This window comes from Leuciscus leuciscus, assembly GCF_965113295.1.
Source record: "Leuciscus leuciscus genome assembly, chromosome: 20".
In the NCBI taxonomy this organism is placed as follows: Eukaryota; Metazoa; Chordata; class Actinopteri; order Cypriniformes; family Leuciscidae; genus Leuciscus; species Leuciscus leuciscus.
The window spans coordinates 19,033,872-19,059,154 of NC_138744.1; the positions used below are offsets into that span (position 1 = coordinate 19,033,872).

At 41.5% G+C, this 25,283-nt stretch overlaps 1 protein-coding gene across 1 annotated transcript; it reads right to left on the minus strand.

Annotated features, from left to right (window-relative positions):
* Positions 1-1,622: 1,622 nt before the first annotated feature.
* cacng7b (calcium channel, voltage-dependent, gamma subunit 7b) lies at positions 1,623-24,776 on the minus strand. Its single transcript, XM_082149600.1, has 6 exons — positions 24,616-24,776; positions 20,190-20,385; positions 19,046-19,132; positions 18,820-18,960; positions 4,834-4,979; positions 1,623-2,683 (listed from the first exon to the last, which is right to left on the minus strand). The coding sequence occupies exons 2-6, from the start codon at positions 20,383-20,385 to the stop codon at positions 2,201-2,203; spliced, it is 1,053 nt and encodes a 350-aa protein (XP_082005726.1). The 5' UTR covers positions 24,616-24,776; the 3' UTR covers positions 1,623-2,200.
* Between the last annotated feature and the right edge of the window lie 507 nt (positions 24,777-25,283).

The following is a 25,283-nucleotide window of genomic DNA, read 5'->3' on the forward strand; positions in this document are numbered from 1 at the left end:
AGAGAGAGAGAGAGAGAGAGAGAGAGAGAGAGAGAGAGAGAGAGAGAGAGAGAGAGAGAGAGAGACGGAGAGGGGGTGTATGGAGGGAGGGAAGTGAAAATGGCAGGTTGAATGCGACAGATGCCTCAAAATTGGCTTTGAGCGGGTGAGAGTCTATTTCTTATGCTTTCTGTCGTTTAAAAGATCAATAAACACTCAGTGAGTGTGTGTATACGCAGCAACACTCCCGGATGTGGAGAAAATAATCTGAGGTCGAGTATAGAGTGAAAGCATGATGGGTAATCATGCGAAAAGTCTAGTCCCAGTTTTGGACCAAGGGAGGTATTTTTTTTTTTTTTTTTTTTTTTTTTTGAGAGCCTGCGATTGGTCTAGTCTCGTGTGAGCGCTTGGCGTTGCCAAGATATATTCATCATTAAGCAGGCTGTCAAATGACCAAACTCAGACATCTGCATAGTAGTACAGTGAACTACGACCTTCAAAGGTTTTCTCGACCGATATTCATGTTCATTTTCTCTCTCCACCTCTTACACACATGGAGCAGGGAATGGCTAATGCTGGGTGACAGCTCTTTCATGCAGTAATGTTGGTGAAAAGAGAGCTATATCCAACTCTTGACTGACACACACGGGCAGTCTCCCCACCCCCTCATAGAAGCACACACTAACAACACACACCCATACTCTATTAGCTGTTGCGTTGAGATCAAGCAGAATACGTGCACACACAAGTGCAACACCTTGGCGATAGGAATTACTGAAATGCGACTGGTATGACATCCTACTCAAACACAAACGTGCAGAGAGAGAGAGAGAGAGAGAGAGAGAGAGAGAGAGAGAGAGAGAGAGAGAGAGAGAGAGTTTTGATCAATTGGTCTGCACGCTTCCCTGAGGCAATGGAACGATGAACCGCAGAGCAGAGAAGCACTTAACAGTCCCAGTGCGGAAAATACACACGCAAACATACACACATTCACATTACTCCATCGTTGAAAGCTGAAGTATTTGTTTTTTATATATATGTATATTAAAATACATTTACTATTCCATTGTAGTGTCAAACGACTGAGTTTGGGGCGGGGCTATGTGTGTTCGACCAATAAAACAAAAGAGGTGTGTTCAATAAACTTGTTTGAAAACGCTAATTTTATCTGTAATTCTGTTTGTTGCCGCTTGTGGCGCAGGATCAATGCATATTGTAACGCTTAAATTTACACCCTTCTCAACACACACAAACAAACAAAATAAAAACATACTAATAATGATAATAATAATCATAATGGGGGTTTGCAAGAAACTAATTGTTTCATATTCTAACAGTTTAAATCTGGTTAACACCCACTGTCATTTATGTTCATTCACATTCATTTTGCATGGCTACTGCACATTCATTTAGCAACAAAACCTTATGGTACATTTGACTGTGTTCAAAACATTTATAGATTTGTTGCTGCTTTGTCTGCGTTGACAAGCAGCCTTGGATGATGTCAGCACCACGGACAGCGCTTCTCATAACGCCGCAGTTTCAATACAATCTCTTAACCACTAGAGGGCGCTATGAGCGTTTTGTGGCCCTACATAATGTGATGAATCAGGAAAAGAGTCTTGTAAAATAAGAACGTTTAAAGCATTTTAATTTAGTTTTTCCCCACCAAATTTGTCCACATTCTGCAGAAGGCAGTGAACCAAATCACAGCCAAAACACAACAGTACACAATATTTACACAAGAAATACTCAATACACCTGAACTCAGGCTAATGAATCACTCTTATTTCAAAGCATTTTTGTTCGTAAGTAATTCCAACTTTAGCATTTGATGATAATATTAACAATAAAACGAACAATTCACAGCTTCCATGATGAGAAATAACAACTTAAGTTCAGTTTTATATCATCTGCAGAATTAAAGGCAATAGTTACAGTTCTCTTATGTGCGCTAATGTGTATGCATAAGTAAATTAATTGTCAGTTCTGGTGGTGTGTGTGCGATTGTCAAGTGTTCTGCATGAACCCCATTCGATCCAGTGCAGTTTAATATGCTACAATTTCACAACGACGACATTCAGTCTTAAAAAGAGGCCTTTAGCTACAAACAGTTTTTTTACGTCCTCTTCTCATATAAAAAACTATATCTTGCCTTGCATCATATTTTCTGTTTCTCGTTTATGCATTATCTCAATTAAAAACAAATACTCTAAAAACTTTAGCATGGAGAGGCGCTCATGCGCATATGTGTGTGATAGTGTGGGGGTGATGCGGACATGGGCAGGGTCTGGGACGCTGCAGCTGCCCCGTGTGGCCCGTGTGGCCCGTGTGGCCCGTGAGCCCCAGGGTGGAGGGGATGGCTGTGGGGGAACGGAGCTGCAGAACCTGACGATGACAGCTGGTAACCTGCTCCAGAGGTGGGGCTGGAAGCGGAGGTGATTCCCGGAGATGATGTGCTCTGCTGGCCGCTGGTCTTCAGCTGGCCCTGGGGGTTCTGTGTGAGCTGGATGGAGATGTCGCTGGAGATCTCAGAGGCGCTCCGTGCGCGCTGGGGTGGAGGCCAGGTCTCTGGGTGCAGGTACTGGCCACTGTAGTCACTGCCCTCGGATAGGCGGGGGCGATAGAGAGCCGGGTGAGGCCGAAACATCTCCTCTTCTGCATAACGCTTCATGAAGAGATACACTGACATCACACCGGCACCCTGAGAGAATATGTGTGTGTGTGTGTGTGTGTGAGAGAGAGAGAGCGAGAGAGAGAAGAGAACAGTAATTTTGTCAGGCCTGTGTTTAGAACATTAGATCGGTAAGATTTTTTTTGGAAAGAATTCTCTTTTGCTCACCAAGGCTGAATAAGAGTTCATAAATACAGAAAAACAGTTATATTGTGAAATAAAATAACAATTTTCTATTTGAAAATATTGAATGTAATTTAATTATTTCTGTGATGGCAAAACTGAATTTTCTCCAGTCTTCAGTGTCACATGATCCTTCAGAAATCATTATAATATGCTTATTTGTTGCTCAAGAAAAAAAAACTTAGTGTTGAAATTTGAAAACTGTTGTGCTGCCTAATACTTTTGAGGAAACCATGATAATTTTTTCCCCAGAATGCTTTGATGAACAGAAAGGTCATTAAAAAAGTTATTTGAATTAGATTTTTGTTGTACCAATGTAAAAGTCGTATATGTCACTATTTGCTCCGGACTTTTGGAGTTATTTCTATAATATAAAAAATATATTAAAAAAAAATAAAAAAAATCTGAAATACATAATTTTATAATCTTGTTACTTTTGTTATTAAAGAATGTTTGAATATATTCAAAAAAGAAAATATCAGATTTATTTATGTATATATGTATGTATGTATTTAATTAATTTACTTTTAATATTTGTGGCAAATCAGTAATTAGTAATGGTTTCGCAACTACACTCTTCCTTGAAAAATGTAAAGGTGCACTGTGTAATTTTTAGCGGCATCTAGGCAAGGCAAGGTTATTTATATAGCACAGTTCATACACTATGGCAATTCAAAGTGCTTTACATAAAGGAATTAAAATAAAAGCAAAATAAAAGCAAGAAAAATTAAAACAGTTATAAAAGAAATGAAAAGAGATATATCTAATGGTGAGGTTGCGAATTGCAACCAACAGAAGTTACGGTGGCCGACAGGAGAAGATGTTGTCGTCTGAGACAGCAGCCAGTTAAGCAATGAGGTTTCTTTACAAAGATAAATTAAGATATTAGGTTTACTTGATTATTCAGTAAAACGATATGTTATTGCGAATATTATTGTTACTGGTTCATCATTGTGTCATAGCTTCTTTGCACGAAGAACAACATAGTGACGAAACGCGTTTGTCCGTTTAGGGCCACTGTAGAAACATGTTGGCGCAAAAAGGCTATTTCAATGTAAAGGGACCCGCGGTGCCTCATTCTAAGGTAATAAAAACATAACGGTTCATTATGTAAGGTCTTTATACACCACTGAAAACATAGCTATGTTCTTCTAGATATTGCATTTCTGTCAACATAGAACAGAAATAAATATTACACAATGCACCTTTAAAGGTGAATGTATGAGGAGTGATTTATGATCTTGCAGCCATTCTAATTTTCTTTCTCACACAAGCTGACAATCTAATGTTTCCTTCAGCGACCATAATACTAAAAGTATCCTGCTGAATCAAGCAGAAAAAAAAAGTTTGTACTTCAATTTAGCTTAATCCTCAATTTATGGCACAGAACAGCTGACAGACTGCCTTTGATCTGCAGCTCTCACTGCTCCATCATTCACTTGGTCTTCGACACAAACTCTGACTTTCATCATCACCTCACTAATATCTGCTTTTGAATAATAAATATCTTAAAAACCGTATGTGGATATCATGTGTAGCAATAGAAAGAAACATATACATGATGAAAATCCCTTACAATGACCTCCTTGAGCTCAGGTTACTTAACCTTTACCTATTGCAGTGAGTGAAAACATTGTTTAACTGCGCTAAATGCAGTATTCAGGTATAAAGTAATGACTAAAATGGAGCGCATCTGAAGATCCAGATTCATAATACATAAAGAGCGCACTCTAAGGTCCTGCATCGACTGAGGTGTATGTCAGGGCAGGGTCATGTTAAAAGCATCTGCTTCAACAGCATCAAGTGACATAATTAAACTGTCAAGCTCCTCGGGCCTAGAAGCATGGATATGCTCAAGTCATTAGAGCTTTCACAAGAAATATGACTACATCTTGGCTATTCCAGGCCAAAGGGCTTGAATTTGCTTTGAGCAAACATAATGACATACAAAAAAGACAGATTAACTGATATTTTGTACTGAAATTTCATCTTCTGACCTCTTTGAGCAGGAATGAGCTGGCAGCAAACGCGAAGGACCAGCCATAGCGGTAGTTGAAGAACTGCTCTGGCTCCCGCGGCCTGTTCATTACTTCATCATTGATACTGGAGATATACAGCACCAACCCCACTACCAGACTCAACCCTGAGAGAAAGAGAGACAATAACAAATGAGTGAAGAAAAATCAACAGAACGCCAAGATCTTGACTGCTATCTCCAGCAAAAACATTCAGTTGAAATGTTAAAGTCAACATGAAATCAAAATTGACACGTCTTATTTGATAGACTTTTGCAGTGTTTATTGAATGCTGCAGTGATTATGTTTTTTTAGGCTAACCCAGAAGTTCGCATCACCATGTTTTCCTGGACCAAAAAAAAGAAAAAGAAGATAAACTCTGTGATTAACAAAAATGTATTATTCTTAAGAGCCTTTCACTCTGAGCATGATTAAGTGAAGCAAATATACGACGCCATGACGCTCTTGAATTGAAACAATAGATTCCTATGGAGCTATTCACACCGGGCGCGATCAATCGTGGCACAACAGAGTGAGATTTTTTTCCTGACCAATGTGTAAACATTTTTCCCCGTTGCTCAGCGATGAAACGGGCCGTCCAATCAGATTTGAGCTTTATATCACATGCCTGGAGCCTCTGCTGTTGCACAAAAGGGTGAGATTGGTGGCACTGTTTTGAAAACCAGTGTAAATACTTTTAAATATAAAAAAGTATTCTGTAAGAGAGAAGAGAATGAATGTTCTTGTTGTCATTGGTGTCTGAGAACAGATTTATTCTCACGTTTACTTCATATTTCATTATACAGAATATCATTCCTATTCATTTTCCACTGAAAACAGCGTACAGAGCACTGTGTGTCTGTTTTCTTCCGGGTGCGTGTGTGTTATGAGTCAGAGAGCGCTCATTTGTTCTAGATCTGTCAATCAGATTATGTGATCATAACTCCTGCCCTTCCGGATGACGATGTCCTGTATACTTCCTCGTTCTGAGTTCTGTACATAAACAACTGAGAGAAACGTTTCTACAGATGAAACATATACGTCAAGGGATTATAGCATATCTTTTAAAAAAGATTTTAGCCAATCAACCATTTTAAGCATTATTTTTATTTTCAGTGATCCAGAATTAGTAAGGTTTATTAGTAAAGCATTTTTTATGTAGACCAGTGTTATAAACACAACAAGGCTATGACTGTTTCTTTTCTTAATATTTCTCTTGTGGCCCATACAAAGTAAAAAAAAATTATAAGAGTATTTCGTGTTAATGAGGAGAAAATGAGTAGTAGGCTAATCTAATATCTTTAATTATCCTCACAGTGCGTTAGTTATGAAATTGTTGCGGGGCAAATTAATTGTAATATTAATTTAATAATAAAAGTAGCCTAATGATAATAATAATAATTTAATACATTAATTGGAAATGCCAGATCTTCTTGATAAGGTTCGATAGCTGATGCTTTGGACGATATCTCTAGCTAACGCCGATTTACGATATTATTGCCTATCAGCGCAACCCGGCACGTGGGATTATCGCGGGCCCCGCTAGGCCACTGTCTAGCTGGCCGAGGAGTTCAAGAAAGGAATGTCTCTCTCTCCTAGTCACTGGCTCGGGCGATCACGATGCACCTTCTCTTGAGTCTTCGGGTCCAGCAGAAAGCATTGCTGGCACCATCCAGCCAGGACGAGGTAGATGTGGTTGAAGAGGGCGAATATATCGCTTGTAGTGAGCCCTCTCAGACTGCCAACCCCGCATACAAGGAGAGGAGTTGCTGGAGGTAATGGCCCGCACCACAACTAGATTGGATCTAGTTTGAGGGCACGTGAGTTGCTCGTAGCAGACTCGACGAGTGGTTCCTGTCAGGCCATAACTGTCCCGCTCCAATGAGCCTTCCATTTCTTACCAAACTTCACACTGAGGTAGAGAAGTTGTGGAAGAAGTCATATTCAGCTCGCATCTATCCCTTTCAGCATCCCTTGTTCTTGTCACTATGGTTAGTGCTGATCGAATCAAGTATGGGTCATAGCAGGTCCTAGATGAGAGTTTTAGGAGAGTTGAGCTGCCTTCCCCAGGATTCTGGAGTCTTTAAGTAGGATAGCTCCCCAGTGGCTCCCTTTTAGAAGGGGAGCAGTATCGAGGGTTGTACTGTAGCTAGCGCTTATGCCTTTATGAGAAAAGCTGTTGAAAGTGTATCGGACCGAGCACCACAACATCCTTATCAGCCAATCAGCAGTAGGAGACGTGTCCTCACATGATGGGGGAGGAGAGAGAACGAGCGAGAGGGAGATTTAAGGAAAGACTGTAGAAAGCAAGATGGCTGAGAGACATTAAAACAGAGAAAAAGTCAGAGGAATATCACTGGAAAAAGAAGGGTTATGATCAGGCAAGACCCGAGTTAAAGGGGTGGTATAATGCCCTTTTCACCTCACACAGATATGCACTGGAAATTTCTAAAACTTTTAGCCTTTTATGTTCAAACCAGAGTCAGAAAGATGGAGAGACTCAAGAAGAAGTGACAACATGTTGACAACATTTCTGAATGGTTAGTTGGTGAATGTATGTAGCTTATGTGTAGTTATCTATTACTGATTAGCATATTCTGTCTTGATAATCTATTAATCGCATTCCCGGGGGCGGGAACTTTGTAACTTTGCAGATGTTGTTAATGCTCAAACAGCAACATTACACACTAACTAAAGTTAGAAAAGCGAAATCATATTCAATGTTATCCTTTAATGTTAGAAAAGCTTTCAAGTGCTGGAGAAAACTATGCGGGAAGGTCTGAAATCGGACGTTGAGGTTGCATTGTTTCTGTTGCTTGTATATACTCTTTAGTACTGTATGTTCATATTTTGTTCTTCCTCTCTTTATTTTTCACGAAGCATTATATTGCTTCTCTATAGCTATGATAAAGAGAAAAGAGACATCCACTCTTGCATTGCATGTTTGTGCATTTTGGGGATGGAGCAATAAAAAGGGTGTTTGGGTTGATTTCAAATATCAACAGTGTTTCCACACACAAAAAAAAATCGCTTACTGCACCTTTAAATGCAGCTACATGAAAAAAGAGAAATAACAACAACAGAAATAAACAATATAGATAAATAACTGCACTGTGATGAGGTCATCAGCCTTCCTGTCAGGCACTTAATGCTCACCCTCGGCCAACTCAACAGACACACACGTACTGTACATTCTCCAGGGCTTTGCCCAGCAACTAATGAGAGGACATCAGCTTCATCTAAATACATCACAGCTCCACATGCTCCTCACTGCAGCACAGAGATGAATGGAGGACAGAGGAGATCAAATAAAGGGAGCACAGCAATGTGTGTATGTGTGTGAGTTTGGATAGAGAATGACAGCAAAACTGTAAAAGGGACAGGTGAGAATGGGTGAGAAAAGCTCAACATGCATGTAACCCTCTTTCTCTCTCTCCGCACGCTCACTGGACTCTAGCACCTCCGCTGCTCTGCGTTGTGTTATATGTTCGTGGGTGGTGGTAGAAAGCGGGGACTCAGACACAGAGTGGTTAGGGATTGTGGCTTGACCGTTTATTCCACAGCACGGCATCTATAGCGTTGACAACATGAACTCAGCTTAAGTTTTAAACCAGCAAAGTATATTTCAATGCATATGCTGCTTGTTTTATCATACATTAGCCACCATGCATTAATCACATTTTAAAGGAAAAACAAACCATTTCAACTCTCTATTAATCTGCATTTAGGTCTTATACAGTTTAAAACACAAACTATCTTAATTAACTGATCTTTAGTGCGAAAACAACAACTATATTTTACATTGATTTTCCCCACTACCATTAACATGGCTTACCTATAGCGTTGACAACATGAACTGAGGAAAAGATGACGCAATACTCCCGTATCAACGCTACGGTACATGACGAGGCCCAAACAACGCTAAAGGCACTTGAATCTGTTTTAATTCAATAGCGTTATGGGGACACCTTGTGGACAACACAGATATATATACCGCCTTACATCCACCCCTTCTTTAATTGATGGCGTCCCAGCCATCTAATTAACCAAAACTCCAGTGTGGTGTAATCTATGACAACAATAATAAAGAAAAAAAACATGTTGTGAATGAATGAATAGCACCTGATGTGTGTGATAGGCGTGGGTAGCTAACTGTTATCAGGGTGCATGCAGTATGGTTCTACGTGTTCTCTGCTGCTCCTCTTACTTCTGGCCTTCAACCACAACTTTCTCCCTCTTTCTATCTTTTGGTGGTCACTCTCCAATTTCACCACTTGGGTCTCAAGTGAGAGTTTAGTTGGGGGATGCCGGTTCCTTCTCGGGTTTCTTCTTGGGGGGTTGGGCCCTTGAGTGGGGGCGGCATCACTACCAGTCACAAGCACTCCTTCTCCATTACTTGATTCCTCTGTCCACAAGTCAGCCTCCTCTTTGCCCATTTGCTCTTCCTCTTTATCTTGGGCTCCAATTAGGGCTCTGTCCAGCATCTCCTCTGAATCGTCACTCCTTGTTTCCTCTTCACCCTCTGATTCCATGCCTGCCCCACATGTCCCACCATCTGACTCGCTCCCTTCTATGATCACTCCTTCCTCTCGTTCCACTGGGAGAAACATACACTGCGTCAAAAGGTTCCTATGAACCACTCTCTCCGTTCCCCCATCCTCTCGTCGCACCACGTACACAGGCAAACCAGGTTGCTTCTTTACCACAACATATGGCTGTCTCTCCCATCGATCTCCCAGCTTCTGCATCCCCTCCACATGACAGACCTTGACTAAGACCCTATCCCCAGAACGAAAGTCTTCACTCTTGGCCTTTTTGTCATAATACTTTTTCTGCTGTCCTTTTGCCAGCAGAGAGGTCTGATTAGCCAGGGCATAGGCCTGCGACAGGGTGTCATGCAGGGCCTGGACATACTCGCTGTATTCACATGGCGGGGTTGTTGTGGTGGACCCGAAGATGAGGTCCACTGGGAGCCTGGGGTGTCTACCAAACATAAGGTAGTATGGGCTATATCCAGTGGAGTCATGTTGCGAGCAGTTATATGCATGTGTCATTGAATCTACATGCTCATGCCACCGGGGCTTTAGATGCAGATCCAGTGTTCCCAGCATGTTCATTAGGGTACGGTTGAATCTTTCGGTGGTCCCGTTGCCCTGGGGGTGGTAGGGTGTGGTGTGGGTTTTAGTGGTCCCAATACACTTGCATAGCTCCTTCACTATTGCACTTTCAAAGTTACGGCCTTGATCTGTGTGTAATTTAGCAGGGAAACCGAAACGGCAGAAGAAATTCCTCCACAAGACCCTGGCCACTGTGACTGCCTTTTGGTCCCTGGTGGGGTAGGCCTGTGCGTAACGAGAAAAGTGATCCGTAACAATGAGCACATTCTCCATACCACCCTTGGACTTCTCCAGCTTTAAGAAGTCAACACAAACCAGTTCCATGGGGGCACTGGTATGGATACTGACAAGGGGAGCCCTGACATTGACCGTGGGAGTTTTCCTAAGACAGCATCTCTCACACTGTTCGCACCAAGCCTTGATCTCCTGAAACATTCTTGGCCAGTAAAATCTTTCCCTTATCATCTGTAGTGTCCTCTCAAATCCCAGATGCCCTGAGTCATTGTGAAGGGCTGTTTTGACAGTTTCACGCAGCCTCTCTGGCAGTATTAGTTGCTCCACCACCCCTTTATGGCAGTCTCTGATGCTGCGATACAGGATCCCTTTTTTTACCACTAACCTCCTCCACTCTTTTAAGAGGAGGCCCCCAGTGGTGCCCACTTTCATCCTCTCGCTGTGGCTTGGTTTGTGGTTCTTGCTCTTAAAGTGGAGGATGGGACCGATAACTGTGTCTTCCTTCTGTCCCACTCGAAGCTCCTGTGTGGTCATAGCAGGTAGAGCCTCCATCCCCACATCCACATACGCCTCACTGGGCTCCAGTGACTGACCGCTTTCAGGCTCCTCTGTGACTACTGCTATGTCCTTTCCTGAGCCCTCCCCAGGCTCCTGGGTGGTATGTGCCTCCTCATGTCTCTGTTCACCCGCCCTCACCTGTTGTGGGCATGACTGCAGGGTATCCGCCACTTCCTGATTGGACATACGTGAGAGGGCGTCAGCGTTAGAGTTGTCCTGTCCCCTCCGATACTGGATGTCAAAGTCAAATATGGAGAGATGAGAAACCCATCGCTGACCTGTGGCGTCAAGCTTGGCTGAGGTCATTACATATTTCAGAGGGTTATTGTCGGTCAGAACCGAGAACTTGCGCCCGTAGAGGTGGTCATGGAACTTATCTGTCACGGCCCACTTGAGCGCGAGGAACTCAAGCTTGTGTGCTGGATACCTCGTCTCAGGTGGGCTTAGGCCTCTGCTCGCATACGCAATGACCCTTTCCACTCCATCTTGTACCTGCGCTAGCACAGCACCAAGCCCCATTCCGGAGGCATCAGTCTGCAGCAGAAAGGGTTGACTGTAGTCTGGATAGCCAAGCACTGGTGCATTTATCAGCTTATCTTTTAAAGACTGAAAGGCCTCCTCACAGTCTGCAGTCCACAGAAATGGCAGGTCAGGGCCTGGGCTTTTCTGGATCCCTCTTTTCTTCTTTCTAGGGTCACCGGAGGTAAGGCGGTATAATGGAGCAGCCAGGTTAGAGTAGCCCTTAACATACCTCCTATAGTACCCCGCAAACCCCAAAAACCGGAGCACTTCCATACGATTAGTAGGCCTCACCCATTCCTTGACCTTACTGATCTTCTCTGGGTCTGTCCTGATGCCCTCTGCTGACACCCAGTGACCCAAGTACTGCACTTCCTTCCTTACAAGCTGGCACTTGGAGGGTTTCAATTTTAAACCATGCTCCCTAAGTCTATCAAACGCCAGCTGGAGCCTCTCTAGATGCTCATTAAAGGACTTCGAGAAAATTATAATATCGTCAAGGTAGATAAGTAGATGGGTGAAATTTAAGTCCCCAAAACAGGATGTCATCAGCCTTTGAAAGGTGGAGGGTGCGTTTTGTAGCCCAAAAGGCATTCTATTGGCCTCAAACAGACCCATGGGAGTGCTGAATGCTGTCTTGTACTTATCATGTTCTGCGACCTCTACCTGCCAGTAGCCCGATGTAAGGTCTAGGGTGGAAAAGTACTTTGCTTGCCCTAAAGCCTCTAGAGCTTCCTCTATCCTTGGCAGAGGGAATGCGTCTCGGGTGCTGCAGGCGTTGAGCTTCCGGTAGTCGATACATAATCGAAGTGATCCATCCTTCTTGGTCACCACCACCACAGGGGATGCATACGGACTTTTACTGGGGCGAACGACTCCTGCTGTCTCCATGTCCATCAATAACCGCCTCACATCTTGCCACTGGGAGGGGGGTATTTTGCGGTACGGCAGTCGGAAAGGCCTCGGGTCAACCAGCGGAATCTCATGCTGTACAGTTGTGGTGTGCCCATAGTCCATGGGATGCTGGGAGAACACATCTGCATTTTTGTCCAGCAGATCCTTGAGTAGAGCACGTTGGTCCTCACTTTCAACTGCTGCTTCACTTAGGTCAACCCTGCAGCTAGCCACCACTTGGTCCAGACTTAGACATGCCCCTCTGTTCCCAGCTTCGCCATGCTTTTTACCTGAGAACTCCACCACCTTGTCCACAAGAACTGCGCTGGCCAGATTTGTGTGTCTTTTGATTGTAATGACTCGCTGGGAAAGATTCATCACTCTAACTGGAGCACAACCTCTTTTCACATTTGCAAGCACTTTGGCCACCAGGATGTCCTGGGGGAGCGGCAAGGAGGGATGGCCTTCTATCAGGGCTGTATAAATCTTCCTTTGGGGACCAGTTTTAATCCTACACATTAAATCCATCTCTTTTCCACCAGGGATGTTTATTGTACGGCCAGTGTAAACAGCAGGGCCTACAACGTCATGCATTTCACTTTGCTCGGCGCTTCCCACCCTCAGTAAGGCTGTGTACCACTCTGGATGCTTCTCCTTGACCTGGTACAGAAACTGCGGGCCATAAGCTGCTTGAAGATGGCTTCGGGAGGCTCGAATGACATTGGTTCCCACCAACAGGGGGACTGAAGAGCGATAGTCGGAATCAGGAACAACAAAGGTAGGTACAGCCCTGAGCTCTTTCCCCAGCACCTTCAGGTCGATGTGTAGGACACCATGATAGGGCACGGTCTGACCTGCAGCACCCTCTATTGGAATTTTAGAAGGCTGTAGCTTCTTCTTCTGCAGCACTGGGTGGTTCTGCCAGTAGTTGTGTGTAATACTGGTGATCTGTGAGCCAGAGTCAATTAGAGCCCTGCATGCCTCTCCGTTGACTTCTACATCACCTTCGTTCCTGGGTCCCACAAGGGGTGTTTCCTCTCCTTCAGTGCAAATCCTCTTGATAGGTGGGTGGGGCCCTTGCTGTGTACCCATGGATGCCCCAGCTGCCATGGGTACTAAGCGTTTAAATGTTGAGCGGAGTGCATGTGTCCGTCAGCAGGAACCTTAGACTGCTGGGCTTCAGCTAGGCTCGGATCCGGAAGCACTGCTCGACACACTCTGGCCGTGTGGCCTGGCTCTCCACAACGGTAACAGACAAAGCTTGGACTCTGGCTTGCTTTTCCCTTTGCTGGCTGGACAGCTATTGGGGAGGAAAGGGGGGGAGAGGTCATTCTCAACTCTAGCTGTGACAGTTTTGCCATTTGTTCTTCTTGAATGAGAGCTAACTTCTTAACCATTTCTGTCAGCTCTGATATTTCAGATGTGTGTTTTGACCTATCTATTTTGGTGTTTCCACCCCCTCCTGATGTTACATGCACCTGAGCATACGTTTTTTTTGCTGTACTCCGTGTCTGAAACTTCCTAGTTTCTCTAGTTAGACTTCGGAGCTCTGCCTGCAGCTCACGGAAGCTCAGGAGCCTGGGCGCCATTGGTGCGATTCTGGTGTACACCTCCTCGTCAGAAAGGCCTCTCATGAACTGCCGTGTTAGTTTGCTATCTCGATCCAGGAATGGCTTACCTCCTCTTTGCTTCTCCTCTACTGTTCTCAACTTTGCCTCCAGTGCTATAGCATAAGAACAGGCAGACTCCCCTGAATACTGGCTCCGCTCATAGAAGTCAGCCAGAGGGTCTAGGGAGCCTCGTGTGTCGCTGTATTCGGCCCTCAGTTCTTCCAACGCTTTCTCAGGGGTCTGATCATGTGGAGGTAGGTTAAGGATGAGATTTCGGGCTTCACCTCCCAGGTGTCGCACAACAGTGGAGAAGCGAAGGTGCATTGGGAGCTCTATTGCCTCCAAGAGATATTGCATGTCGCGAATCCAGTCTTCCACCAGTATCTTACAGTCTGGATTTCCCGTGAAGACTTGAACATTTTTCACTTGATGAGTTTGCATGAAACCTCCATAGGCTGACATAGGAAGGCACTGGTTGGCAACTGCACGAGCAGGAGGCCTGAATGGTGTCATGTGTGGGTGGGCAGACTGGCTGGCAGATGCAGGCGGAGGAGGGACTGGAGAGGGAGTGTCAACATGCATGTTGAGGTGGGAAGGATGAGCATCAGCGTCTGCCTGGTCTAACACTACCTGAGGGCTGTGTGGAGTTATGTTGGGAGCCCATGCATTAGCAAATGGGGGTAACGGAGTGGCTCCACCATAGCCTGAAACTTGAGCGGTGAGAAATGCGGCCTCGGGGGAATGCACTTGAAAGGCCTGCTCAGCAGCTACATGCTTAACTGTAGTATTCGGCCATGGTGGGCTTTGAAGACTCAGCGCGGGCACAGTAGGGGGATGCGAATAACTAGAGTAAACCTGGGGGCCGGGCCTAATGGGCGGGGCTGGATGTGGCGCGGCAACTGGATAGGGTTTGAGCGACTGCTGCACTACTGGCATCTCAACGAAAACATGATGTGTAGAATTTTGCCACGGCCCAGCTTCTGAGGGCCCATGTCTACTGCGTTTGCGAACAGAGGCATCAACCGACCTATCTATGTGGCCACCTGGTCTTGCATCTGGGCTGTTGTCAAAGCAAAGTGGCGGTACCTGCCCAGAGGCCCCAGGGCCTGGCAGCCTTCGTGCATGGGCTGGCGTCACATACTGGTCAGCATAGGGCAAGTTCGTATGGGCTGGTGGGCCAATGGTGACATGCTCCGCTGGCGTTAGGAGACTAGATGCACCGGTGGAGGAGCACTCTATGTCCTGTGGGGGGTTTGCGTAGGTCTGCGACATCTTAAAATCCAAATGTGTCTACTATGTGCAAGCAGGTTAAATGGCAGTGTAATTAGAGTCTATGGAGGTGCTGAATCTATGTAAAATTATGCAATCGTAGAAATAATAACGTTCTAAAATAAGCTATATGTTCCAGTGAGATCAGCCCAATGAAAAACGTAACCAGCTTATCCCAAAAAGTTAACGACTCATCAACTAAAATGAAAAGTTTAAACTTAAACGGTTTAAACTAAAGTCTCACTGAGTATTAAGCAGATGCACAGTAACCTTTTTCAGTAAATAGTTTCACAAATCTCAATAAAATAAATAAAATAAAAAACAAACAAACAAAAAACAAAACAAAAAAACTCACTTTTCAATAAAACTATCAAATAAGTTTTACATCACAGCAAATTGCTGATATTTAAAACAGTTAAATAACAGTTAAGTTACCCAGCAGACTGTAAAGGATATAGCTGTGAGGGCAGATATGTAACCCCAAAATCACCAGTCCTGTTATGAATTTCAGTTTGTTAATATAGTTCAGTATTCAAACCACTGGCTGTAGGATTCTCTTCCTCTTCGGTCTAGAAGTGCCACAATCCGGGTCACGGCACCAAAGATGTAACCCTCTTTCTCTCTCTCCGCACGCTCACTGGACTCTAGCACCTCCGCTGCTCTGCGTTGTGTTATATGTTCGTGGGTGGTGGTAGAAAGCGGGGACTCAGACACAGAGTGGTTAGGGATTGTGGCTTGACCGTTTATTCCACAGCACGGCATCTATAGCGTTGACAACATGAACTCAGCTTAAGTTTTAAACCAGCAAAGTATATTTCAATGCATATGCTGCTTGTTTTATCATACATTAGCCACCATGCATTAATCACATTTTAAAGGAAAAACAAACCATTTCAACTCTCTATTAATCTGCATTTAGGTCTTATACAGTTTAAAACACAAACTATCTTAATTAACTGATCTTTAGTGCGAAAACAACAACTATATTTTACATTGATTTTCCCCACTACCATTAACATGGCTTACCTATAGCGTTGACAACATGAACTGAGGAAAAGATGACGCAATACTCCCGTATCAACGCTACGGTACATGACGAGGCCCAAACAACGCTAAAGGCACTTGAATCTGTTTTAATTCAATAGCGTTATGGGGACACCTTGTGGACAACACAGATATATATACCGCCTTACATGCACAAGCTGAGAAACGCCTGTAATATTTATCGCAACAGCAGAATGACCAACTAGACTCTCTCACCCACATACAAAAAGCAAAAACACAACATTCCTGCAAACATCAGCTACATTTCACAGCCGCTCCATCTAACTGCACTATCAGCATGCGTGATCTTTACTTTTTAATGGCTTCTTTCAACTGACGCACTTTTATCAGCCCCGGGCAGCCTGAAATGCACATTACATATTCAGTGGCAGGCTGATAGAGAACACAGAGAAAAGGACAAGTAAAAAGGTGTTTTTCAAGGGCGGTCTGTCAGGAAGTCTGTGGAGGAGAGAGGTGTTTCTGAAAAAGTTGAAGGTCTTTTCTGGCCGTGTGCAAGGTTGAGGCAGAGATGAAGTAAACAACAGCATCATCTGCATACAAATAAGTTCTACATTCAGAGTGGGTTAGGGTTAGGCTCTCACTGCGGCCTGTTATGGAAGTGCTATTTCATGACCTTAAAGTGGGGTTCAAACCCAAAGGTCATGCATTGCATTTTTTTTTTTTTTTTTTTGGTTAATTACAAAGTATATAATATGCATAAGAATGAGGTAAAAGAGAAAAAAAAAGGGAGAAAAAAATACTACCAAATAATTCTTAGTGCTCAATATTTCAGCACACAAGCAGCACAAACTCCACAAGTTTATGTAAAACCTGATGATCATGTGTTCTAGCTTGATTTGACAAACATATAAAGAGCATCCTGTGCTTCACTAGACATGATCAATGGCACAAATTTCGTCGCTGTCGGGCGGAAACATTGTATCTCCATATTTTGTCATTTTTATATTTTTTCATAAATTGTTACTACTGGTCACCCTATATGTCTGTTTTTGGGCTTTGCAAATATTTAACCATTGAAAAGTATTAAAAAGAGCTTGTGACTAAACCTCTTTACATTGGATCCTCAAACTGTCGATAAAACCTTATAACTCCATCCAGCCTCTAGTTTGGAGTTTGGACCGTCTCAATGCAAGGGTAGCCTAAATAAAGAACTGGTTCCTTGAATGAGTACAGTGTTTTCTTGACTCAAGAAATACTATATATAAAGGCTAATGGTTTATGTATTTGAGGACCAGAGAAGAGTGTCTTAGTCAATAATTTGTCATCAAGTCATAGTAAGTACTCTCTTAAATAGTCTGTGCGTAGCACTTCATCTTAAATAACATGAGATTTTGGCCAAATGATATAAAAAACTGAACGTAATGAAAACGTAATGCGATGCACTTGCTGCCTCAGATGCTGCCGTTCTAAGATGCGTGTGTCTGAAATTCGCTGGTCAAAAACCTTCTAACTCCATTTGACCTTGATTTTGGTCAAATGTTACTAATATAGTGACACATGTAAGCTGACCATAAAGCCAAATGTTTAATTATTCCCGAATACGATACGATTTCAGATGGCAGAGCACTGAATAAAATGACTACATAAAAAAAAAAAAGGATTGCCTAGACAAACATCTTCGAAAATTCGAACAGTGAAATAATCAACTACCATCATTCATCTCTAGCCAGTAGAGCTACATTCTTAAAATCAATTTTTATATTCATCTTAACTGAGGGGGCAGGATAGTCAGATATGTACTAAATTACATTCTGTAATAATACTGACATTTAGAATATCAGTAAACTCACCTGATTTATTAAAACAATTATTGTTAATAAACAATAGTCATTAAATGTCTCTGTTTTCAGCTTTTTATATGTTGACAAGTTCATACAGCAATGCCTACCACAGTCTACTTCTGAGTCTTCTCTACACCGTCTTCTCACTAATGAGCATGTTTTATTTTTATAAACTTGCTGACCTCTGCTGGTGCAGAACTGAATTGCATGTTTAGATATTTGAGGTATTCTACTGAGAACTAAATCTGGCACCATTGACTGATGAGTTTAATCTTCCGATTTACATAATATGGGACACATAAGGCATTTGTGCCTATGTGAACAGATGACTACAGTTTTGTTCAAGAGAAAATAATAAGAGCAAAATATCTGTAACAGTGTAGTGACAGCAGTCACGTGACAGGTGGCTTAGTTATATGGCACTCATTTGATAGATTTTTTTATTTTACAACAACTAATGCAATTCAAATACAGCGTTTCCACCAAAGAATCTTTGGCACTGCATCTACTGGTTCCAGAAACTGATAAATAATAAACAGATGGAGTGATTTCATGCTCAGACACAGGTTTATGATCGAAGAAGACATCATTAATGCACTACAGATGGTACTGCTACATTCTGATGAGTACAAAACACAAAGTCCTCACACATCTAATCCTCCTGAAAAGGATCTGCATTAAATATGTTATGAACTATTTTTAACAGTAAGAGTATTTTAGAAAGAGACGTGATTCAAAAAGAAGGTTCCTCCAGGCTTATTTTGTGATGACATAATTATAGATGGCACAACATCTATCCTAACAGTGTTATAGCTATACTATACTCAATATATATATGTCTAAAAACTGAGATATAACTAATAAATGCAAGCGTCTCCTAAGAGCAATGTCCACCTTACAAATGGAAAGGTTTCTCGCTACCTGAGAGGATGAAGAAGATTCCAGAAATGAAGGCCAGGATGGTGCGCTGCGGACGAATGTGTCCCACGTTACTGATGATGAAGGCCATGAAGACGAAGAGCAGAGACACCATAGGGAAGGGCGTAGCTGTCCGCACCATCTCTGCCAGAACGAGAAATACATGTGCATGAGAGTTGTGTGTGGAGGTATGGACGAGTTACTTTGACTTGAACTCACGTTCACTCACTGAGGATATTTGCAGTGTTTTCTGTGGTGATTTCAATCTCTGGCTCTGTGAAATACTCAGAGGCGACACATCTACCTTTCTCTGAACCTAAAACAGTGAGCCAAAGGATGTAATGAAAGATACATTTATGAAATACAGGAAAGACAGATATATAAATGGATGAATAACAGTAGGAATTTAATGAAACATAGAGGAGAATAACTATTTCAAACAAAACACTATTTAAAATCTTAAATTTGCATTTTAGATATGAATGAAATATGTTGCATTAATGGTTCTTTAATCATTTAATGAATTTACAATTATTATGCTTTATTTATCTTTTTTCTTTACTGTTCAAAAATGATGGAAATAATCATTATTATTTTATTATATAATATAATATTATAATAATTTGGCATCAGTACAATGATAAATGATTAAATTATAATTATACAATTATTTAATTTAGCAAACAACCCATTGTATTTTTTACACTTCACAAAGTATGAATAACATATTTTATATATATATATTTTTTTTTTACAAAGTTTGGGGTTGGTAAGATGTTTCAAAGTGTTTGAAAGAAGCATCTTATGCTCGCCAAGACTGCATTTATTTGATCAATAACACAGTAATATTGTGAAATACTATTACATTTTAAAATAAATGTTTTCTATTTGTATCTTAAAATGTAAAAATCTGAATTTTCAGCATCATAACTCCAGTCTTCAGTGTCACATGATCCTTCAGAAATCATTCTAATATGCTGATTTGCTGCTTAAGAAACATTATGTTATAATATGTTACAAATGTTATAATCAGTTTTGCAGCTTAATCTTTTTTTGTTGAATCCATGAACCATTTTTTTCAGGATTCTTTGATGAAAATAAAGTTCAAAATAACAGCATTTATTTGAAATAGAAATCTTTTGTAACATTATACTCTCACTTTTTGATCAATTTAATGTGTCTAATAAAAAAAGCATTTAATTTTTACAAAACGACCCACAACTTTTGAATGGTAGTGTATAAAACTATAAACAGACAAGACATATCAAGAAAAAAAAATCTATACATTTTGCGTCCTTGGCAAAAAAGTTGTGTCCAAAAGTACTATGGAAGACCTTAGTGTGTTTGCATATAAAGTAAGTGTGTGTCCACACCTGCTATGAAACACACTCTCCAGAGGCCAGAATGCAAAGCCATCTTGACATCGACAGTTTGGTTCTGCTGCAGTACGATTCCTTCCTCCATCAGTAGCCAATAATCCGTCGCCACGGCAACCCCCACCAACAGCAGTCCACACGCCCCAAACACTGTGGAGAGCAGAGTCAGAGCCCTGCTGCTGCAAGAGCTCATCTGCACACACACACACACACACCAAATCACAGCAAAAACATTAGAGATATGAGCAACGGGGCACCATCAAATCTAGACACTTCTGCACAGTCTGTTATTCTTCAGGAAGACAGAGAGGAGGAGTGTAAAAGATCATGAGAGACAGTTCCAGTCCCACTGTGGCGGTAATCAGCCAATCGCACAAAAGGTCAAAGTTCACCAGGCTTGACGGGTGGCAGTCATTGAGGCAGAAAGTGAAGCATCATTGGCAGTGATTCACATCACACACAAGTGCCTACAGAGTCATGAGTCATAGCTTTACTGTGAGACAGACCTTGTCCGTTTGGAGAAAAAAAGCAGATGTAAACACACTGGTCCTGCTCACTAATTCACATTGGCATCCCATGCAATGTAATGCACTGTGGGAGAACAGAATATGATGAAAGCTGCTATAGATTAGTTCATCCAAAAATGACAGTCCGTTCATTAATTACTCCCCCTTATGACTTTCATTATTCTGTTGAACACAAAAAGAGACATTTTAAAGGAATGTTCTTTTCACTATTTTGTACCGTGAATTGGACTGAAGCACCATAAATGTATCCGTATGACTTGGACTGTAGTCTTCTAAAGCCATACAACAGTTTTTGCGAGGAACAGACAGAAAGAAAAGTCATTATTCCATAAAAATCTTCACCCTCCATTGAGCCGTTAGTGACCGAATAATTGCATCAAGTTGAACTTAACCAGAGTCAAATCATTCAGACTGGTTTTGTGAAATTGATGATATTCATTAGAGAAACAATCGTTCACATATTCAATGATTTTCATTATTTCAGCATTATTTCTGTTTATTTTTAAAAATAATCGTGCTGAACAGTAGAATTCCTGGTGAAAAACGACATTACCCGTGGGCCGTGATGCTGTACAGAAAATTACACCAATCAGAGAGTTGTGTAAGAGAGACACTGTTGCATTATATTTATAAGATAAAAAACAGGTACGATTTTAAAACAGTTTCATCTCAAATCATCTCTTATCCCCATAATTATTTATGTGGCGAAATGCTGTGTAATAATTACCGTATCCCTTTAATATATGTCTAGTTTGAACCTGCCGCGTTAGCAACTGCTCTCTCCGTGGGAAGCTTTGGGTTTGAAGACCTAATAAAATATTTAGACTCAGATCAATATTTCGTGTTTAATTATTTACTTATGTGGCAAGTAGCCTTGTAATAATAATGTACATCCAGCCGGTTGTTTTTTCAGAGTAAACCAATTCAGGCTGATGCAAGACCTGATCACCCTGTCGGGGTTTATTCTGCGATAACAACTGGCTGGATGTACCATTACTTAACGAAGACTATATTAAAATCTATTTTGTACTGACTATTAAAAAAAAATATATATATATATATATATGAAAAAAATACTTATGGAACCTGCGCTGCTGATTGAGGGCAGGAATATTCCTGAAATATATGAATCTATTCCTTTAATGATTTAAAACATTGTTATTTTAGTATTGTTTATAATTCATATACTGTTATATTATTTATTCATATTTTGAATTATATTTTCAGTTTCAATCAATTTTATTTGCCAATTTAGTACTTCAACTGAAACTAATTTTATTTCGGTTAGTTGCCAAGTCAAGATTTCTAATTCCCTTTCGAGGGAACTCAACGCTGCGTCATAACGTTGACGCTTTGGTGTTCCCCAGAGCGTTATGACTCAGTGTCCCGTTTCCTCTCAGGAAACCAAGGTTATATTCATAACCTAGACATTTTCTTTTAAGTTCTTTAAGTTTAGGTTTTTCATTCATTCATTCATTCATTCATTCATTCATTCATTCATTCATTCATTCATTCATTCATTCATTCATTCATTCATTCAGCTTTATTTCAAATAACGAAAATGATTTGTAATAGTTTTACTTAATCACAACACTGCGTAAAAAAAGGAGAAAGAAAGGTTCAGACTGTAGAGGAGCAGAGGCAGGGCAAGAAAAGACACGAATGAGAGGCCATATATGGGGCAGCTAACTAAAAATGGCAGTATGTAAATGTCAGAGTGTACAGTATGAACTTGTGTTCTCTGTGTGAAATGCGCTGTAAAACTAAGATTAGATCCTCTTTCTGACCATGTGCATCTCTCTGATTCACCCAGAGCTGAGCTCTGATCGATTCTTAATTAATGAGGGATGCGTTTTGTCTCTGTGATGAATGAATGACAGCGCTGACGATAACTTGCAAGGTCTTTTCAAAGGGAAATGTGCCTTTTGCTCTCTGTCATTGTCTCCGCATCTGTGCTGAGCTGATACAGGAACAATTTCATCCTGTCATTGCTCTATACCTATTTAAAGATTATGATTTGACACGAGATTAATGAAATGAATGCTGTCATTCGGTTACATGATGCATGAGGTTGAAAGAATCACTCTCCTGTCTCCACAGTCACTCAGCTGCCGCTGCAATGGCGACTTTTATGATGGTTGTTTTTGAAGAGGCTGTATAGAGTGTGTGTGAGAGAGAATGTGTCTGAGTGTGTGTGTGTGTGTGCTTTTTCATGCTGTCATTTCCTGTGTGTCTCTCAGAGCTGGTGATTCAGAGCAGCACCCTGAGCAACAAGAGAGGGAGAGAAAGAGAAAAAGTAAGAAAGAGGAAAAAAAGACTCTTGGCTTCCAAATTGAATCGCAGGTGTCTAGACGAGATCGTAGTGCCATCTGTGAAAATCAGAGAGTTTGACCCTTTTGATGTTCGTCCTGCCGCAAAGAATGACACAAGCCTTAACACTCGCTGTCAACGAATAATGAACCCCAGCAAATGATGGAAAGATTTTGCAATGCAGTGAAAAAAGGCACAGCGAGAACGCTGTGGAGAAAAAGTGCTGGTACTGAGTGCTTTGAAGCAGAAGCAGAGAACAACAATGTCAAACTCCAGCTTGACCATCAACACTGAGAGTTTTTTTTTTTCTGCCCGCAGCGCTTCTGCCCCCTCAAGGCCGCGTGTACTGATGTAGAAGAGAGGTTACTTCTCCATGACAAAATCAGTCTGTCCAAGTCTGACCTCAAACTCCCCAGTCAGCCACCGCTGACTCTTTATTTTTCTATTTGGACTTTTTTGCATTTTTCTGGGGTCTGATACTGTCCTTTGCTAAATTAAATTGTCCTATACTTCACAATCTGTTGCCACACATTATGTGCACTTAGCAGTTTGCACTAATCAGATGCAGTATGATGTTAATGTGGCATAAGTGCACTTGATCCAAAATATTAAATGAACAGTTCACCCAAAAATGAAAATTCTTGTCGCTCCAAACCGGTATGCATTTCTATCTTCTGTGGAACGCATACAATATATATATATTTTTTTTAAATGAGTGTTTTTTTCTTTCTTTCCTCTCCATAGAATGAAAGTCCATAAGGACCAGTGTTGTTTTAACAATAATAATAAAAATAATAATAATTAATATTTTTTAGTTTTGGACCCTACTTGCTTTTATTGTATTGCAAGAAAAAACGAAAAAAAGAAAGAAAGAAAACAACAGTCGCAACATTCTCCTAATCTTTCGTGTTCCACAGAGGAAAGAGAGTCTACATTGTTTGGAATGACATGAGGTTGAGTAAACAGAATTTAGATTTTTTTGTGAACTGTCTCTTTAAATCTTTTTGTATGTTTTTGTTTAAAGGAACCCTCAGATATTAAGTAGATATCTCAACGTATTACAATAAATACAGTGTAAACACCGAACATACAGTAAGGAACGGGGACAGAGAGAAGAGAAAGAGTGCCAAGCCAGATGTAGGCTAATGTATAGAAAGACCTTGGCCCAGTAATGATGGAGTTCCCACCTACATGCCAGTGCGCGCCTCCTGAGGCACTTGACTGAGCCAGTTACACACTCAACTACCTCAGCTACCATTCACTCACCAACACACAAAAAAGCTGCAAATGTTAGTTTCACTGCATGCCAGTCTCCTAAATGACTCTGGAGGTTTACAATTCACAACGGACCACAAACAACTCTCACAAACGTCCTATGATAAATGTTCCGCTCATATTAAGACAACATGCGACGCGCTCACAGACCTGCTGGGATTCTGTGACACGGTATACGCACAGCCATAAACACATACCCGTTCGTTTGCTATAACTTCTATCAATAACACTTGACAAAAGTTAAAACGTGTTTCGACTCAGTCACGCATTAGTTGAGAACAGTAAAGGACAATGAAACAGACTGTACTCACCCTGCCCGTGCGCGTGGTGCTGACGAGTCTGCAGCGAGCGCGCAGGCACAAGCCTCACACCAGGGGTGCCTGGCAAAATATCCTCTCTCTCTCTCTCTCTCTCTCTCTCTCTCTCTCTCGTCTTTCCCTCCCTCTTTCTTTCTCTCTCTTACGTGCGTATTTCCCTCTGATACCCCGTTATCTTCTCCTCCCTCACATTTTCACGGTTACCCTCCCTGTTTATCCCAGAAAAACGAAAGATAGCGAGGCAACGCAGACAATGTGCGTGTGAATATGTTGTAGGGTCTGGGTTAGTAATGCGCAATGGAAAATGTACTCTTGCATTATGTATGGATAAATGGAAAGATATTTTTCTAGCTTGAAGCTTATGTTTGGTGTTAGTGCTTTTGACAGGGAAAAGACGTTTTGCAAACCATTTATGGTTTACAAATGCACAATAAACCATTTGTAACCATTTGTACTGGTTATCGGCCGATATTAGATCATTTTTAGTTTATCGGTATCAATCGATATTTGAAACATAAGAGCCAGTCCCAGCTAACAGGGAATATTCTCAAAACTTTAGCTAACGTTGAGGCAAAGTTATGAACAAACATTCTTCCAGTAACATTAATAAAACATTTGTTCAATGCTATCTGGTCAATCAATGCTTTCAAAAAGTAAGCATA

Bases quoted from the DNA above. Each gene is read 5' to 3' on its own strand.
- cacng7b (XM_082149600.1), bottom strand. From the start codon at position 20,385: ATGAGCTCTTGCAGCAGCAGGGCTCTGACTCTGCTCTCCACAGTGTTT. The intron at 4,980-18,819 runs GTAGCGAGAAAC...TCTTTCTCTCAG, and splicing joins AATCTTCTTCATCCTCTCAG to GGTTGAGTCTGGTAGTGGGG. The intron at 2,684-4,833 runs GTCAGAAGATGA...ATATTCTCTCAG, and splicing joins GCTCATTCCTGCTCAAAGAG to GGTGCCGGTGTGATGTCAGT.